Source organism: Malus domestica, chromosome 08, assembly GCF_042453785.1.
Source record: "Malus domestica chromosome 08, GDT2T_hap1".
Lineage (NCBI taxonomy): Eukaryota > Viridiplantae > Streptophyta > Magnoliopsida > Rosales > Rosaceae > Malus > Malus domestica.
In genome coordinates, this window is record NC_091668.1 from 26,827,396 (window position 1) to 26,846,164 (window position 18,769).

Here is an 18,769-nt window from a genome sequence, read left to right on the forward strand (position 1 = left end):
TGAGTGTGGGTCGTCGGGAAGGAAAGAGGATTGAGAGAGTGAGAGAAAAGAAGAGGAAGCGAGGGGGAAATGCCATGTGGCAGCCCAAGAAGAGAGAGGCCGGGGAACAATATAATAGGGTGGGCCCTACGTGGCTCACCAATTAAGGCCCAAAAAGCAAAACCAACAATAACAAATCCCACCCAAAGTGAAATTACGATGTTACCCTTTTTGGATTCATCAAAATCGGGACGGGTTGTTACATGTAACGCTCGAAAAAGTCATTGACATACCTCGTCCAGAGATCCCCAAAAGACGCCTTAATGTTTAAGGGTTTGAAGAGATGAGTGTTTTTTATTCTAATGGTTTTCACTCTTTTTAATTTCCCTCACACTTTTTATTTTATTTTTTATCAACGAATTTAATAAATTAAACATACACAATGCGAGTAAACATGGTTGTGTAAGAAGCCAAACAAATTGTGTGTTTATAAATTTTCTTTTCTCTATCATGCAAAAGAATAATTGAAAGAACCTTTTTCATGATTTGCAGAGTGCGAAGGGATATTATTCCCTATGAACATAAGATTTTTTTTTTCATTCATCAGAATTGCATCAAAAAAATTAACGTGCTGTCAGATCTAATTGAAAATTTTAATAGATAAAAATTAACAAGAGTATATAAAAAAAAAATTTGTGAATAATACCATTTTTTTTCATATTAAAAAAATGTACTGTCGTAATCCAAGAATTGCACTGTGATTTCTTTCCATTTTTTTACACACTTCCAGTAAACCAAATCACGCCCCAAAAGAAAATTCTTTCCATTGTTTTTTCATCATTTCCCACCGAATCCGAAATCCCAATTCCTATTCATTTCCAATGACTCCCAAATCCCCAACCCTAATTTGATTTCATCACTCCCCCGGGTCCTCCCGCATTTCTCAATTTCCGATGGAGAACTACCCCTACCCGGACTCCCGCGACTCCTCCCCTCGCTCCCGCGAAATCGACTGCGACACCCCCTCATGGGACGACCAACCCCCTTCCTCCGCCTCCTCCTACAAAGTCAAGTTCATGTGCAGCTACGGTGGCAAAATCCAGCCCCGCCCCCACGACCACCAGCTCGCCTACGTCGGCGGCGACACCAAAATCCTCGCCGTCGACCGCAACATCAAGCTCTCCGCTTTCATCTCCAAGCTTTCCTCCCTCTGCGACACCTCTAACGACGACGTTTGCTTCAAGTACCAGCTCCCAGGCGAAGATCTCGACGCTCTCATCTCCGTCACCAACGATGAGGACCTCGACCACATGATGATCGAGTACGACCGGCTCTACCGCGCTTCCGCTAAGCCCGCCAGGCTCCGACTCTTCCTCTTCCCTCTTGGCACCAACCCTTCCGCTAGCTTCGGTTCCAGCGAGACCAAGTCCGAGCGTCAGTGGTTCGTCGACGCTTTGAATTCCGTTCAGATCGAGTCTCCCGATGGCTCCTCTCCGACGGCTCCCGTCACGCCCTCGCCGACGAACCCCGATTTCTTGTTCGGATTCGATAAGGGATACACGGCTGTGCCGGTTCCGAAATTTCCCGACTCGGTCACTCCGCCGACGGTTCCCGATTCGCTTGTGAAAAGCACTCTGGTTGGATCTGAGGATCGCCACACCGGAGAACCGGTGATATCTCCGGCGGAGATTCAGAGGCAGATTCAGGAGTTGCAGAGGTTGCAAATCGCTGCCAGTCACGAGCCGACCACCATATATTACCGGAAAAGCGACGAAATGGGAAACCCTAGGGGTTACACCGGCGATTATTACACACAGAAACTTCCAGACAACATTCAACCGGCGCAAGGATCGTCTCCGGTGGCAATGCCACCACCTATGCAATTTTCAACTGCGTATATGCCAGAGAGGCACATGAACACTGGGGGTTATCCGGTGACGGCTACCCCATCTGGACCGGAGCAGCCCGTTTATCTCATTTCGACTCCGACCGGTGTGTACCAGGCTCCCGCTCCTAGACCGGCAACTGGACCAGTTGGTCAGGCATACTATGGAGTACCGCAGAGGATGGCACCGGAGGTGTACCGGGACGCTCAGGCGTACAATAATGCAGTGGCAGCACAGCAAGCACAACAAGTTCAGCAAGCTCAGCAAGCACAACAAGGTCAGCAAGCTCAGCAAGCACAACATGCTCTGCAGGCACACCAAGTTCAGCAGGCGCAACAGGCTCAGCAGGCACTACAAGCTCAGCAAGCTCAGCAGGCACAACAGGCACAACAGGCACAACAGGCAAAGATTACAGCTTATAGTGAAGGGTTTGCACCGGTTGGGTATGACGCCGTCGGGAGGCAGGTATACTACACTGCAGCTGGAGGTGTCGTTTCTTCATACCAGACGGTGGCTCCGGTGGCTGTAGATGCAAGACAAGCTGCTACTGGTGTACTGAATCAAATTCAAGACGGTAAAGTTGTTGTTTCCATGGCACCCCAAGCGTCTGCTAATTGACAAAAATAAATAATAAATTCATATATAATGTGTTTGTTGTTTTGTCTTCTAATGGTTCTATAGTTTAAATAAGAAGAAATAAGAATTTAATTGTATTGCTTTGTGGTGGATACGGCTCTCTGGTTTTGAAATTGGAACCTTTTGGGTTGTTCTGGTATGACAATTCACATTGTTTCTTGTGTATATGAGCACTTGTTTTGGTGCAAATTATTGCGTCTCCTTGGATTTTAGTTGGTCTTGAATTTCTTCGAGCCTTTTGCGTAACATGTAGCTGCTTTGGTTACCTGAAAAGTTGTTTAGTGTATCGATATAACTGTCTTATTCTTTATCTTGTCCTTTGGATTGGTAGTAAAAGACTACAAACACATGTGACAAGAAGAGGGATAAAGATGGTCGAAATATTTTAGGTGTTAAGTTGAATGATGCATATATTTGTAGATCATTTCAAGTTAGATAAGGGTGTTGCAGGTGTGGTTGGATCTGTTCTATTATAAATTGTTATCAAATGCAGCAATGTCTAATGTTCAAAGCCTTCGCCTAGTGCCGTATGTAGGCTGCTGGCCGCAATCACGATTAATTTCTAGGCGTCTAAAAAAAAAAGAAACGGTGCCCGACTAGACTCGCCTAGGCACTCGTTTAGATCGCGAGTCTCACTTAGGCAGAAAATAGATAACCTTCATTTTGCATTTTATTTTGTCAATAAATTGTAAGAGACTTGTAAGACTTGGATGAACGCTTAGTATATGCTTGTTCCCAATGCTTACAATATGTTTTAATACTTTATAATTTATATGTCGTTCTATTTTGCAATCCTATCTAGACCCCGCCTAGACGCAATATGTTTGGTGGGCTGGTTAAGATAGGTTGTGAGCAATTAAAATGGACTTGAGTCCAGTCCTTTGTTTGTTATGTCAAAATGTGAGATGGACATGACTGGACATAATGAGTAATAAATCCATAACAAAGTGGGTTATCTCACATATCCTTATACATGAGTTACAAATCCTCTGTTAATGCAAATGAAGTAATTGTTTTCTGTGTGTTTGGTCACTGATGAAGTTCTTCTCCAGGCTGGTTTTCATGTGCATTGGAGGAATTTATGTTAGCGTCTAGACTGTAGTTGAATACTGCTTGATAGCTCAATTATATACAATACATAAGTGTGTCGTGACCATGATCTAAAATATCCATAATATCCTGATATTTCCATCAAAATTTCCGTGTTTTTGGACTAACGATATTTCCGATATCATCGATATTTTAGACCTTGCTAAGTCACTCATGTATCTTACCATGTAATGTATAAAGTGTAAAATATTGTACTAATTCATTATATATAAATGATTATGGTGTGTTTAAACTTCTTTCATTAATTACTACATATTTTCTACACTCACAATGTTTGCCAGCTCGCTATATAATCAACTTAAATCAGTTATATCTATCATGTAATGCATTTCCTTCCAATTTTTTGTGATAAACTAATAGATAATTGACTAAATAAACATCCTGCAAAGTTTTAATAAAAATTTCCAAGTTTTTCTTATAATTTCTGTGGTTTTTATTCAATTTTTATCAACATCGATAATATTTTGATATTTTCATCGAGATTTTCGTGTTTTTGGATTACCGATATTTTCGATATTATCGATATTTAATACCTTGGTCGTGATAAGTTGGATAGAGTGCGCTGCTGTTTTGGTGGTATCTGCGTCGTATTTTATATGCTGTCTTAATGTAAATTATTGGTTTATGTTTGTGTTTTTTTTTAATGTTGGTCATTGAATTGAAAGTAGTGTGGAGTAAAAGATTAAAAATACACGAATGGTGTGCTTTAGCTTTTTCGTGTAAAACGAGTTGCTCATTTGGTCACCAAGAATGGTGACAAGTAAAAAGGATTAAAGATAATATCATTGATGTTAAGTTTAATGTTTGTAGCTCGATTGTGATAAGCATTGTGAGCGGCTGTGGCGGCGATATTCTTGCGAGCACTGGTGGGATATGAGGAATGCTATTCATACCATGTTTTTGTATCACATTTTTGTATCATTTTAGGTGGTATCTGATGTGGACAATCATATCATTTGAAAAAATTGCAAAACTCAAGGAAATGAAAGAGAAAGACTCATCGTATATCACAATCATCATTTAATTAATTAGTTTTTCTTAATTATTAGTTTATTAAATAATGAACTAAATTTAAAAATTTGATTAATTCAAATGATGTGACTGTCCATATCAAATACCACATAAGATGGTAAGATGGTATGAAAATGTGGTACAAAAATATGGTATAAATAACATTACTCGTGAGATATATGTTATTTTGTGAGTATAGCACTCGTCACGTGACCAGACAAGTTGTTGCCACTATGGTGGGATCTGCATAAATGGATATAACTATTTTAAATTTAGCCGTCGAGCGATTTGATGTAGTAATAGGAAGAATGATGCAGTCATTGTTCTAAAAATCCCCGCCTAGCACCGCCTAGACCACCTAGGCACCCACCTAACCCACCTAAGCACCCGCCTAGGTTGCAACTCACTTAGACAGAAAATACATAACTTTCATTTTGCATTTTGTTTTTTTCCAATAAATTGTAAGAGACTTGTTGCATACTTGAATGAACAAACATTATATCCTTATTTCACATGTTTTCATTATGTTCCAATACTTCATTATATATATGCATTTTATTTTGTAGTTTATGATGAAATTATATATATTTCAAGTAGAAGCAGACACTTATTTACATGAAATATGATAGATTTACTTAAATCCGCCTAGGCCCCGCCTAGCCGTCTAGGCGCTAGGCTCCAGCTCGCCGCCCGACTAGTGCCTAACGACTTTTAGAACCTTGGTTGCAGTTCTATTCTATTGCAAAATTGCTATGAAAAGGAGCTGCAATTTTCTTTAAAAAAAAACAAAAAAAAAAACGAAAAAAAAACGAAAAAGAAAGGGAGCTGCAACTTGTACGTTATGTAGAGTTTAAATAGTGATGTGCTATACACACATCCCTTTTTACTTCTCACACACCTCTTGTTAATTTCTGTCCGTTGATCTTATTCAATTCATCCGATCCGACGGCCGAAAACAAAAAAGATGTGGAAGAAGTAAAAAAGGGTGTGGATATCACACTCCTTTAAATAATAGGAAGAATACTCCTTTTCCACCCTGGCTTTTGCACTTCTGATTTTGTCTGCCACTGTCATCAAGTGGACTTTATTATGTTTATTATCATTATTCTAGAGGGGAGACTAGATTCTTTAATCCCTGATTTAGAGGGTACGGATATATTGTTATGGTGATGTCTTATTTTAATAAAATAAAAATGTGTATAACTTTTATTCACATATCCTTATTTTATTTATACGGGTCGTCATGTGGTAGTGTATTATGTAAGTTGTTCTTCTCTTCCTCTGTGAGCATCTGATCCAAAAGTTGGTCAACAGACGTGAAAGAATATGAGAAATATATCACAATAATGGTGGTAATCGGAATGGAAAATAAATATATCAAATCAGAATATGATTAAGAATTGGATGCCTTTGATTTGCTGAATTTAGTGGCAATTTTCGTTTGTTGTAATGAGGTTATGTGTTTCAAAAATGGCGTCACTTGGTACTTCCATGAGACAAAATTTATTGACAATCCATCCGAAGTGAAAAAAATTACGAAAATTTGACGAGACAGTTCTGATGCAACCATGTTATGTTTTACCATGCAAAAGAGCTTCATCCTAAATTATTATTATTATTATTATTATTATTATTTTATACGAGAGCGATATTGGACGGGAGAAATTATATCTAAGACTTCCGTGTGCATGCTTGTAACTACTAGAAACCAAATAGAGAGAATAAAATTTTATTGAATTATTTTCTGATACATTGCATTGATTACAGCTGAAAGTAGACTTGTAGGATGAGGTTTGCGTCTGATTTATTTTGGATATAGGTATAGCATATCTAATCATTTTCTGATTTATATCCCAAACCGGGCACTCCTGCAGCCGCCGCCACAACCACCACCACAATTTCCTCCACCACCGCCACCGCATCCACTACCGCATCCACCACCGCATCCACCACAAGCACCACTATTTGCCATATTTTCACCACCACACTGGCTACCACAGTTACCACCGCCCCCACCACATCTGTTTGCCTTGTCTTCACCACCATATGGTGATGGAATCGGAGTAGTTGAAGAGAGAGCAATGCGTATGCTGATGGGCTTTGAACCCGGACCTGCAGAATTCGGTGTCAACTCAAACCACTTCTCCACTTGCAGTTTAGAAACTGGGTTGAGGAGGTCATCTAAAGTGATTGATGAAGTTCCCAACAGTATAGGAGTCTTTGACATTGACAGAGTCGAAGGGGAATATGACATAAGCTCGAATACAATCTCTCCCGCAGGTTCGCATTGAACAACAGACGCCGCTTTCTGCTCTGATTCTGAAGAAATGTTTATCCTTTTTCCAGTCTTGAAGAACACGTCTGGCTGTTTCTTACTAAAGGTGACAAAGAGGCTGCCTTTATGCCCGGTTGGTAAGTCTTTGACCGCCACGATTTCCAGCATAACCTGAATGTGAATCAGGAAGCAGAAAAGGTAAAACCTTAAAGTTTGACAAGGAAACAACTTGTGGTAGAAAACCACCCGGGATGGTAACCAGTGTGTCTTTCTTGCAACTCACGTAATGAAAGAATGTGGGAGATGAAGACATTGGAATCTACCTCTACAAACGTTGTCTTTGGAAGTTGAATAATATTCTTGTTCCGATCAGATTGAACAACCTTCTTTCTCCCTGTTTGTATTTGTAGTTGGCTGAGATAGGTGGGGAGCGGAGATGGAGCACTGCCTCTGTACATTGCTCCTGCTCTCCAGTACCTTGAACCGAACATCTCTTCCCATTGCTTGGCGGTCTCAGAAAAACCGACATCTAGCTTTTGACCCTTGGTTCGGTCAGAATCTGTGTCATCATGCTCTAACACCTTGCCCATTATTGCCACAAGATCTTTACAGTAAGAAGCAGGATGCAATTGGTGGGAGTGCCAGATGAGGTCAATGTCATAAGTCGGAACACAAAAGCGCGTAATAGACCTCTCCCTATATCTCTTGATCAAATGCAAAAACCCTTTGTATCTGTCCACAGCTCCCTCGAGAAAGAGGTTGTCATTCATGTAAGATCTCGACACCTGTTTGTACATGTCGCAGTTATTGGGCAAAAGTTTGGATAGGATAACAAATTTCAGATGACATCTCTGTTCCGTTACCTGGTAAAAGAAAGGAATCTGCCTTCTGACAGCCGATGCTAGATTATACTTTGTGCTTTCGGAAGTTGCATAATAATTTTTGGCACTGCCATGTGACAGGCAGCTACTCATATCGAGCTCATATGGCTCTTCAGGATATAGTTTGATCCAAATTTCTTCTGTTTTCTTTTTGCAGGTTCCCTGAACGGAGGATACAATGTTGTGGTTCACAAGGATTCTTCCGTAGAGATTTGCGCAATCAGTGACATAACGCACCTGAAAAACCAACAAAGAAATGCAGGTTGGGATGATTGTGAAAGAATTTGAAGAACTATGTGTGAGTTTTAATCCATGAAGTTGTCTACCGGATTGAGCCTGTGACAATGCCAAATCCATTCGCAATCAAGAGGCACGACGAGAGGACCTTCTGAAACCTCAGATTCAGCATACTTGGCAAGTAAGGGAAGCCAACAATATTTGTACCTGAAATTTCCAAAGTTGACAAACAAAATACCCACATTTAAGCATTCTGATTATTTTAGTTTCTTTTTCTTGAATTACTAATCTGATTTTCCAGTGGAACATAATGTTGCCAGAAGAAGGTTCTAGCTGTTAAAAATCGCTGGTTAACCTGCACTGCATACCGATAAATGGCCTTGTACAAAGCAGGACCGTCATAGAGATGCTGGTTTCGATCAACAACCGCTAGAAACTGCAGCTGCTGTTTAGCTGCAGCCACAAGGTCTTTGCTTATCACAATCTTTTGTGCTTCGGCCCACTCTCGTTCTTGCTTCCTCTCCATTCCTCACTGAAAGAACAAGAAAAATGAGGTATTTAGCTGGAAATGACAGATTAAACTCTGCTCCTACAAGGTTCTTGAATTCTCTTTGTCAATGTCATGTGTTTAGGGGGCTGCTTTGAGTTGACCTTTATAGGGTCGAATGTTCGATGGAATGCCATCTGGATTCTGGAACGGTGTCTCTTCATCGAGGGAGATACTGACGTACTCAAACGTGTGACCACTAACCAGGGAGCATGGCACAACGGCTGTTTAGCCTCCTTCCTGCCTTGTGTCATTTGTGTGATCACTGAATCTCACTCACTCACTCACTCACTCATACATATAGCATTTTTCCTTAAAATCTACGGTTTTGGTGGGAATTTTATTGTTTTAAGTGCTCACAACTTGTGTGTGAAGTCCATCAAAATAATATTTCTTTTATGTTAACTCTAAATGTTATTAGTATTACAGTCTAGTGGTAATCTTACAAACTTGTATGTGGGAGGTCTTATATTTGACCCTCTTGAATGACAAGTTCGATACCAAATTATGACCGACCCATTGTGTGGCTTAATCCAAAACATCCCCCGTCAAGTGTCAAAGCTTAATCCAAAACATCCCCCGTCAAGTGTCAAAGCTTGATTTTTTAACCAAAGTTATTTTTAATCAGATTCTGATATAATTTCAGTTACATGGTTCATTAGTTGATTCCTTGTGCAACCATATTATGCAACCACGCAAGCTCGGATACCAGTTGTTCGAGCAGACATCTCTCACTTCCTCTCAAACTCAAAGTATAGGGTTTTTGTCCCAAAGAATCTCGGTGCAATTTATGAACAGTTCCTTTTCCGATGTGGGACAATGGTTCTGTCAGTACAAACTACGAATTCTCTCATTGACATAATTCAAGGAATGATAAAGGACGCAGGAAAAATTTCCAGCAACGCTAGTTTATGAAATAGAAGGATGACATACTACAATTCCACAGAAAACTTGGTTTGAGGATCTTCTTATTCTTCATATAGTAAACTGATCGATCGTCTTCTACATTGTCTCAATGGAAGAAAAGAAAAAGAAAGTTCCACTCAACATTCACACATTTAAATGGGGAACCATTCTCTGGCTACTGAAGATGCTCAGACTCATCATCAGATTCTTCATATAGATTCTCTTAGTTCTTCTTCCATTTAGCATGAGAGTCTCCTCAGAAATTGCCAAATTTTAACTCTCTGAAAGGTTAGATTTTATTTACTTTGTAGAGAAGCTAATACATACATGAGGTAAGAAAATTCCAAAAGTGTTCATCTTATTTATGCTGAGGTAAGAAAAAATGCATAGATGTGAGTTCGTTCAGTTATGATCATCAAATGCGTAGATGTGAGTTCGGTTAGTTAGTGTAAAACTTAAAGAACTTGGGGTTTTCACTTCAATTGCATACCCATTTCAACGATGGGATGCATATGTATATAGTACTTTCAGATTACAACCAGGGCATTGAAAACCCTATCTACAAGGAAAGTTTGTAATTCAAAAATATGCAACGTAAGCCAACTCAACGTGTACACACTTAGGATGTAGGGCGGCGAGTTTGCTACATGAAGTTTTCTCTAAGAGTTTCCCTATGGGTCTACGCCTTTACTGTGATGAACCGAATGTATTGGGAGAGATTTGTGATAGAGATACGAGGCGGAAATTCCTAATATTTGAATTTCGATTTCATAAGTATCATACCAAATCTCATCAATCAAATAGTTTTGATCTTCCAAATCATTCTTACAGGAGGTCCGGACCCTCTTTTTTTTTCCTGATCCTTTGATCCAACAAAATTAGCTTTTAAATTTCATCAAATTGGAGAAAAGCATATTGGGCAATGATTGTGAGACCCGAATTGAATTTCAGCTACAATATGATGCACTAATCCTCACCTCATAACCTCTATTTATAGTAATCGTGATAGGCTTAGGGTGTAGATGCGTTAACGTGCTCAAGTCAAGCTCATCTAGTTAGTATAAGAGTAATGCTATACTTACCACATTTTTCATATCACATTTGTACCCCATTTTGAATAGAGATAGGGTCCACTGACACGTGTGGGTCCCGTCTCTATTGAAGAGGTGGTACAAGGAACGTCTTTATCAGAATATTTTTTGTTCCTCATTTTGGGCAATTGGCAATAATTTTTCTAGGAAGTAGTCAGAAAAATGTGATAAAAGTACCATTTTTGTTTAATTATATAGAAATATGGGTAAAATCTTTGTCGTTGATCAATTTTCACGTCACATTGATGACGAGTTCGAAGCAAACTTAAAAAGATATAAATAGAAACACGCGTAAACCAACAAATAGAAAAACATCTGGTTCAACACCAATAATTGACCACATAACAGCATAAAGCGGGACACTTTTGATGAATTAAGTAAATATTTTTTTCTTGGGAGGGAAGAAAGTTAGTTAGTTGTTTCTTAGTTAGGATCAGCTGTCAATACAACTGCATGCCAAAGCCTCATATATACACACACACACACAAATGTAATCTTAAATCATAATTTCCTCAATAGTTGTAAGCCAGAGTTGGCGGTTTAAATCAACCCATTTTCCTGAAATCTTGAGCTGAGTCTTATTTGATTGGTTTTATTGGAGCTAGCAAGCAGCAACCATGTCTATGGCGGCAGGGCTTGCTGGGGAGGACTTGTCCCGGCAGACCAGCAGTCGGGGGAGCTGGCGGTCAACGAGTGTGAGGGAGATGTGGAACGCGCCGAACGCTTTTCAGCGAAGTGGGCGGCAGCAGGTGACGAATGAGGAGGAAGAGCTCAAGTGGGCGGCCATAGAGAGGCTGCCCACATATGATAGGATGCGGAGGGGGATGCTGAGGCAGACCATGAGCAATGGGAAGCTTGTGGCAGAAGAAATCGATATGGCGAATCTTGGGGAGCAAGAAAAGAAGCGGTTGATGGACAGCATACTTAGGGCTGTGGAGGTTGACAACGAGAAGTTCTTGCAGAAACTGAGAGCCAGAAATGAAAGGTTTGTGATTTGAGTTCTGTTTTTGTTGAATTGGGGTTTTGATATACGTATATTTTGCTTGTTTGGTTGGCAAAAATCGAGTTCGGTTTTGAATGTTTTTGGTTGATTGGAAACAGGGTTGGGATTGATGTTCCTAAAGTTGAGGTTAGATTTGAGAAAGTATCAATAGAGGGAGATGCATATGTTGGCAGCAGAGCACTTCCAACACTGCTAAATTCATCCTTGAACATGATAGAGGTACTTTACAAAAGATATATCGACACTAAAATTTCCTTGTTTATTTCTAAATTTGTATGATGAGCTCACAGATTTGTAAATTTCTATGGATATGAATAGGGAATAATTGGAATGCTTAAACTCTTACCGTCAAAGAAAAGAAACGTTCAGATTCTCCAAGATGTGAGCGGCATCGTGAGGCCATCGAGGTATGCTCAAGATCTTTGCAGATTTAATCTCTTTCCTGGACTAGTATTATGTTTTTTGGCATCGATAACAGTTAGTTGTTCCGACAGAATTTTAGAGCTTGGTTTCTTTGTTTCCAGGATGACACTGCTTCTGGGACCTCCTTCATCGGGAAAAACAACACTTCTAAAAGCGCTCGCAGGAAAACTTGACAAGGATCTAAGGGTTTGTAATCCTCTCTCTCGAACTCCTTACATTTTATTCGGCTGTTCTATTGCAGACGAGCAACTACATGTTTCGTGTTTCTTTTATATATATGTATTGACAAGTAGGGGTTATGAACAGGTAACTGGAAAAGTGAGCTACTGTGGCCATGAGTTTGAGGAATTTGTGCCTCAGAGAACCTCTGCTTACATTAGCCAGCATGATCTTCATTATGGTGAGATGACAGTTCGTGAAACATTGGACTTTTCCGGACGTTGCCTGGGAGTTGGAACCAGGTATGATATGCTGGTAGAGTTGTCTAGACGGGAGAAAGATTCCGGTATCAAACCAGACCCTGAAATCGATGCAGTCATGAAAGCCACATCTTTGTCTGGCCAAAAAGCGAGTTTGATCACAGATTACGTTCTCAAGGTTTGTAAATTCAATAATAAGAAGGTGTTGTTGAGCTCTTATTGTACAAGCCTAACTATTTTTGTTCTTCTGACAGATACTCGGATTAGATGTCTGTGCTGATACGGTTGTTGGTGATGACATGAAAAGGGGCATCTCTGGTGGACAAAGGAAACGTGTAACTACCGGTAGGAGACTCTACGTCATATTACACTCGAAATGTATTTTACTTTGATTTACTAGAAGCCTAGGAACCAATGCCATTATATTGGAATAATAGGACTGATAAGTCATCTGCAAACATTTGCCTGTAACTATAACCGGAAGTCGATTCCCATAATGCAGGAGAAATGTTGGTTGGACCAGCGAAAGCGTTCTTCATGGACGAAATTTCAACAGGGCTGGACAGTTCCACTACCTTTCAGATTGTCAAGTTCATGAGGCAGATGGTTCACATTCTCGATGTGACAATGGTCATCTCTCTTTTGCAGCCTGCACCAGAAACGTATGATCTCTTTGATGACATTATCCTTATTTCTGAGGGTCAGATTGTGTACCAAGGCCCACGAGAGAATGTGCTTGAATTCTTCCAACATATGGGGTTCAGATGCCCGGAGAGAAAAGGTGTTGCAGATTTCTTGCAAGAAGTGACCTCAAAGAAGGATCAAGAACAATACTGGTTTAAGAAGAACGAACCGTTCAGATATGTCTCTGTAGCTGATTTTGCACAAGGTTTCGCCACTTTTCATGTTGGCCAACGTCTTGTTGAACACCTAAGAGTTCCGTATGACAAAACAACGGCCCATTCTGCTGCCTTGGTGAAGGAAAAGTACGGAATAAGCAGTATGGAGCTTTTCAAGGCATGCTTTGCAAGGGAATGGTTGCTGATGCAGCGTAACTCATTTGTGTACATATTCAAGATTGTACAGATAGGAATCATGGCTACAATTACTTTCACCGTATTCTTCAGAACAGAAATGAAACCTGGGCAGTTAGGGGATTCGGCAAAATACATGGGAGCATTATTTTTCAGTCTCATTAACGTCATGTTTAATGGAGTGGCAGAGCTTTCAATGACAGTTTTCAGGCTTCCGGTGTTCTTTAAACAAAGGGATGCCTTATTCTTCCCTGGATGGGCTTTTGCCTTGCCCATTTGGCTAACCAGAATTCCCATTTCGTTTATGGAATCCTTCATATGGATCTGTTTGACATACTACACCATTGGATTTGCACCTGCGGCTAGTAGGTAAGCTTGAATTTATCAGTCTTATTATTATCGGAAACTTTTTCTTCGTGTTGCTACATGAATAATGAAAGATATACATCCCAGTTATTCTTTTGTTTGACGTATGTACAATATGTTCAGGTTCTTCAAACAGCTCATGGCTTACTTTGGTATACATCAAATGGCACTCGGCCTCTTCCGTTTCATTGCTGGCCTTGGAAGATCAGAGATTCGAGCAAACACTATTGGTTCCTTTGCATTGCTAATAGTGTTTGTCCTAGGAGGCTTTATTGTTTCTAAAAGTATGAAATCTCTCTTTAATTACCAACCTAAGTTATTGCATATATCAGCTTGACACTTTTATTTCTCATGTTTGAATCAACAAAGTGTTAACATTTGAGTTTCTTTCTTATGATTTGAAATGCTCACAATATTCTCAATTTGGTGTGCAGATGACCTCGAGCCGTGGATGCTGTGGAGCTACTATATTTCACCTATGATGTATGGACAAAATGCGATTGCCATCAATGAATTTCTTGACGAAAGATGGAGCACTGTAAGTTCTATCAAATCTAAGTTGAGTTCTCCTTATATGGTAATATTAACAATGAGCTTAACAAATAACAAACTGTGTGATTTCTTTTTCACAGCCTGTCCCCAACGCCGCTGAAAACACAGTTGGAAAGGTCCTTCTGAAGGGAAGAGGCCTGTTTACCACAGAGACTTGGTTTTGGATTTGTATTGGCGCGCTTTTCGGGTTTTCTATTCTTTTTAATCTTCTTTTCGTAGCAGCATTGACCTTCTTAGACCGTAAGTGAATTGTGTTCAATCTTTGTTACTCAATGGTACTAGTAAACCATGATCATTGGTTTGAGTTCTGATTATTTGCTTTCTCTTTTAACTAAATTGCAGCAATTGTAGATAATAAAACCTTAATCGATAACGACGACGCTGAAAATAAGAGCAAGCGACTATCCAATCCAGAAGGTATAATGTTATATTTCTTGTGGATCTTAATTTGCATATGCATTATAAAAAATGAATTACTCCACCTCGCATTCATCTATTTACCACACCTGGCTGTAAAAACAATGAATTAGCGAGATAAGCATTATAACAAAACCTACTGCATAAAACTTACATCTCATTGTCTAATACACAATGACTAATGTCAGGTACTGATATGCAAGTGAGAAATCAAGCCAAAAAAGGAATGGTTTTGCCCTTCGAGCCCCTTTCACTTGCTTTCAACCATATGAACTACTACGTGGATATGCCTCCTGTAAGTAACTTTGCGTCTATTTTCTTTGATATGCTAACTTCAAGAAATCAACGTGAGTACTTATAAATTAACAATGCATTAAACGAAATGAAAAATGAGTTTCTGCTCATTGGTTAAGAAGCGACTGTTTTAGACTTGCAATCGATCATACATATGATGGCAAACACATGTCATTGCCAATTTGGTCCTAATATTTGTGTTCCTCACCAGGAAATGAAGAGCCAAGGGATTGAAGAGTCTCGACTCCAACTCTTACGAGATGTTAGTGGTGCATTTAGGCCTGGTGTTCTGACTGCATTAGTTGGTGTCAGTGGTGCTGGAAAGACAACCTTGATGGATGTTTTAGCTGGAAGAAAGACTGGTGGGTACATTGAAGGAAGTATTACCATCTCTGGATACCCAAAGAACCAAGCCACATTTGCTCGGGTCAGCGGTTACTGTGAACAGAATGACATTCATTCCCCATACGTTACTGTTTATGAATCTCTCGTATACTCTGCCTGGTTACGTCTTCCCAAGGATGTCACAAAGGATAAACGAAAGGTATGTAATTTATTTTAACCACCTTGACTTTTGAGTAGTTCTACCATTTAATTTGCGATCACTTGCAATTCAGTCTTCATTTACTTTTTTCTTTCTGTTTCTGTAGATGTTTGTTGATGAGGTCGTAGATTTGGTCGAGCTTAATCCATTGAGGGATGCTTTAGTTGGACTTCCAGGAGTTAATGGACTTTCAACTGAGCAGAGAAAGAGGCTCACTATTGCCGTAGAATTGGTTGCTAATCCATCCATCATCTTCATGGATGAGCCGACATCTGGTCTTGATGCTAGAGCAGCCGCTATTGTTATGCGTACTGTAAGAAACACTGTGGATACAGGACGAACTGTTGTCTGCACTATTCACCAACCTAGCATTGACATTTTCGAGGCTTTTGATGAGGTATAATATGATTCCAAATCTGTAACATTGTTCAGTATTTTTTGTGCCATATTTCACCCAGATTTTGTTTTCTGTTGCAGCTGTTCCTAATGAAAAGAGGAGGACGAGTGATTTATGCTGGACCCTTAGGTGATCGGTCTCACAAGCTCGTTGAATATTTCGAGGTAGGTGAATACACTAGCTTTCAAGTTAAATTTAATTCCAATGATCCAAACTGCTCCATTTGATCTAATCCTGACTTGCCTAGAAAGCCAAGTTCAGGAAGAAATATTTTCAAACATTAAACTTGTTATAAACATGTTTAACTTATCTAAAACATCATGCAGGCTATTCCAGGGGTTCCGAAGATCAAAGAGGGTTACAATCCTGCTACCTGGATGTTAGATGTTAGCTCTGCTGCCATTGAGGCTCAAAATGACATAGACTTTGCTGAAATATTTGCAAACTCTGATCTCTATAGGTAAGTTGCGTGTAAACATTTCTGTCGTTGCCATCTGCTTGTTCGTCTGTGTTAAAATAATTTACATCTTTGTTTCACCTATTCAGGAGAAACCAGGAACTTATCAAGGAACTAAGCATGCCACAACAAGGCTCCAAGGATCTTTACTTCCCCACTCAATTCTCCCAAAGCTTTTTAACTCAATGCAAGGCGTGCTTTTGGAAACAACACTGGTCCTACTGGAGGAATTCGCAGTACAATGCCATTAGGTTTTTCATGACAGTTTCCGTCGGAATTATATTTGGTATTATCTTCTGGAACAAAGGAAAGAAAATGTAAGTTTAAGAACTTTGTAATCACCTACATTCCTTCAATTTAATTTGACCTTGTCACCCACTTGCATGTTTTGACCAATTAAGGATTTGCGTTTCTGAGAATTGTCAGTTAGATAATATTCAACTGCGTATTGACCTGTCAACAGGAACACACAGCAAGACATTATGAATCTGTTGGGGGCAGGATACGGTGCTGTTCTTTTCCTTGGAGCGGGCAATGCTTCTGCTGTGCAATCTGTTATTGCTGTTGAACGAACAGTTTTCTACCGTGAAAGAGCTGCTGGGATGTATTCTGAGTTGCCTTATGCATTTTCTCAGGTAATATATTGGAAATTATGCTCAAGGTTATGTGTTTGGTTGCTTTTGTGTATTGATTCATGATTTTGGTGTTCCAGGTGGCTATTGAGACACTTTACGTGTTAATCCAAACCTTTGCGTATTCCCTCATTTTGTATGGCATGATTGGGTTCAATTGGAAGGTGGACAAATTTTTGTACTTCTACTACTTCATATTCATGTGCTTCACATATTTCTCCATGTACGGGATGATGGCGGTTGCCCTAACTCCTGGTCCCCAAATTGCTGCAATTGTTATGGGCTTCTTCATGAGCTTCTGGAACTTGTTCTCTGGTTTCCTCGTCCCACGAACGGTATGTCATAAGTTATTCTTATTACTTTCATGCCTTAGAATGTTGAACCAATGAATTATAAGGACAACATGCATCAAAGTGTTGTTAGAAGTCATTAGTATTTGCATGATTGAGCAAGTGATCATAAAAAACCAAATACATGCAGATTGCTCATCGGAGTTTACTTATATCTTATTTACCTCGTTGCGGATGATCTCCGTTACTAGTGTATTCCTAACAATTAAATCCCAATATTGCAGCTAATTCCCATCTGGTGGAGGTGGTACTACTGGGGTTCTCCAATCGCCTGGACAATCTATGGCCTCTTCGCATCTCAAATGGGCGATGTTAAGACTCTAGTCGAAATTCCTGGTGAGAAGTCTAAGCCAGTGAATCAGTTCCTTAAGGACTATTTGGGCTTTGAAGAGGATTTTGTAATCCCCGTAGTGTTTGCTCATGTTGGTTGGGTCCTTCTCTTCTTCTTTCTCTTTGCCTACGGCATCAAGTACCTTAACTTCCAAAGGAGATAAGCAAAATAAATGTGCCGGTTAGCGATCACAAAAACATTTTCCCTTTGAATTAATGTGTATAGTTATTTATTCTTTGAATGATCAATAAAAGTCATGCTTTTTTTCAAAAAAGTGTTCGTATGAAAACAGCACATGTGCTGTATTTTGACGAGGTATTAGCAAAGTAGTAAGAGATTTAGTCTACATTAGTAAGAAATCGCAGGAAAAACATCATCGTCAAAGACAACCCATCTCGTCATAAATTGCTCGTTTCACCTCATCCCCAAGAATCGAGAATAACTAAAGATCGAATAAAAACGAATAAACAACAAACGCAAAGAAAATTAGTAACTTTTTTCATCTCAAGTAATTTCTTTTTCAGTACAAAGAAATCCTAAGTAATTTTAACGACATGGTTCCAATATAATTAGAACATCAAGGTCGCTGCATTAGCTTTCTTTATTGAACTATGTGCAAAAACAACATTAATTTATAAGGACTAATGAAAATGGCTTGAAAATTTTGAATTGTAATAATATTGATAAAATAAAGGATAAAGTGAATAGTATCAGGATTTACTTTTTAGTGTAAAAATCTGGTTTTTCTTTAAAATGAACAGTACCGGTAGCTTTTCTTTAAAGTTCCATAATTTATATTATATGCCGAAAAGGTTTTATTGAATGCGTTTATTTAAAAAGAACATCAACCAAACTGGCAAACTCTAATAGAATAAAAAATGTCACACCATTGTTAACCATAATCCATTAATTCAGAAAATAGATTTTATGATCGGATGCTACTTAGAAAATGAACAAACTGTTGGTGGAATATAGGCGAACTATCGAGCTT

At 39.4% G+C, this 18,769-nt stretch overlaps 3 protein-coding genes across 3 annotated transcripts; 2 read left to right on the forward strand and 1 right to left on the reverse strand.

The window, feature by feature from the left end:
• The first annotated feature begins 695 nt into the window (after nt 1-695).
• LOC103455908 (RAF-like serine/threonine-protein kinase PRAF) lies at nt 696-2,690 on the forward strand. Its single transcript, XM_008395557.4, has one exon. It carries the CDS (start codon nt 933-935, stop codon nt 2,481-2,483), a length of 1,551 nt encoding a protein of 516 aa, XP_008393779.3. The 5' UTR covers nt 696-932; the 3' UTR covers nt 2,484-2,690.
• Nucleotides 2,691-6,335: 3,645 nt separating this feature from the next.
• LOC103417593 (glycine-rich domain-containing protein 1-like) lies at nt 6,336-8,620 on the reverse strand. Its single transcript, XM_017327386.3, has 5 exons — nt 8,384-8,620; nt 8,105-8,222; nt 7,761-8,015; nt 7,221-7,682; nt 6,336-7,068 (listed from the first exon to the last, which is right to left on the reverse strand). The coding sequence occupies exons 1-5, from the start codon at nt 8,539-8,541 to the stop codon at nt 6,469-6,471; spliced, it is 1,593 nt and encodes a 530-aa protein (XP_017182875.3). The 5' UTR covers nt 8,542-8,620; the 3' UTR covers nt 6,336-6,468.
• A 2,411-nt stretch (nt 8,621-11,031) lies between these two features.
• On the forward strand, nt 11,032-18,052 carry LOC103417592 (pleiotropic drug resistance protein 2-like). The gene is made up of 20 exons (XM_070826004.1): nt 11,032-11,544; nt 11,661-11,781; nt 11,881-11,969; nt 12,087-12,171; nt 12,292-12,582; nt 12,659-12,749; nt 12,907-13,807; nt 13,928-14,088; nt 14,239-14,342; nt 14,437-14,596; nt 14,699-14,773; nt 14,962-15,068; nt 15,279-15,611; nt 15,718-16,008; nt 16,089-16,172; nt 16,335-16,468; nt 16,555-16,782; nt 16,929-17,100; nt 17,178-17,432; nt 17,672-18,052. Exons 1-20 carry the CDS (start codon nt 11,177-11,179, stop codon nt 17,939-17,941), a joined length of 4,320 nt encoding a protein of 1,439 aa, XP_070682105.1. The 5' UTR covers nt 11,032-11,176; the 3' UTR covers nt 17,942-18,052.
• The last annotated feature ends 717 nt before the right edge of the window (nt 18,053-18,769 follow it).

Coding starts and splice junctions, on each gene's coding strand:
- LOC103455908 (XM_008395557.4), top strand. CDS start 933: ATGGAGAACTACCCCTACCCGGACTCCCGCGACTCCTCCCCTCGCTCC.
- LOC103417593 (XM_017327386.3), bottom strand. CDS start 8,541: ATGGAGAGGAAGCAAGAACGAGAGTGGGCCGAAGCACAAAAGATTGTG. Junction 8,223..8,383: donor TTGTACAAGGCCATTTATCG/GTATGCAGTGCA, acceptor TGGAAATTTCAG/GTACAAATATTGTTGGCTTC. Junction 7,683..7,760: donor AGATTCCTTTCTTTTACCAG/GTAACGGAACAG, acceptor ATGTACAAACAG/GTGTCGAGATCTTACATGAA.
- LOC103417592 (XM_070826004.1), top strand. CDS start 11,177: ATGTCTATGGCGGCAGGGCTTGCTGGGGAGGACTTGTCCCGGCAGACC. Junction 15,612..15,717: donor TCACAAAGGATAAACGAAAG/GTATGTAATTTA, acceptor CTGTTTCTGTAG/ATGTTTGTTGATGAGGTCGT. Junction 17,101..17,177: donor TGCCTTATGCATTTTCTCAG/GTAATATATTGG, acceptor TTGGTGTTCCAG/GTGGCTATTGAGACACTTTA.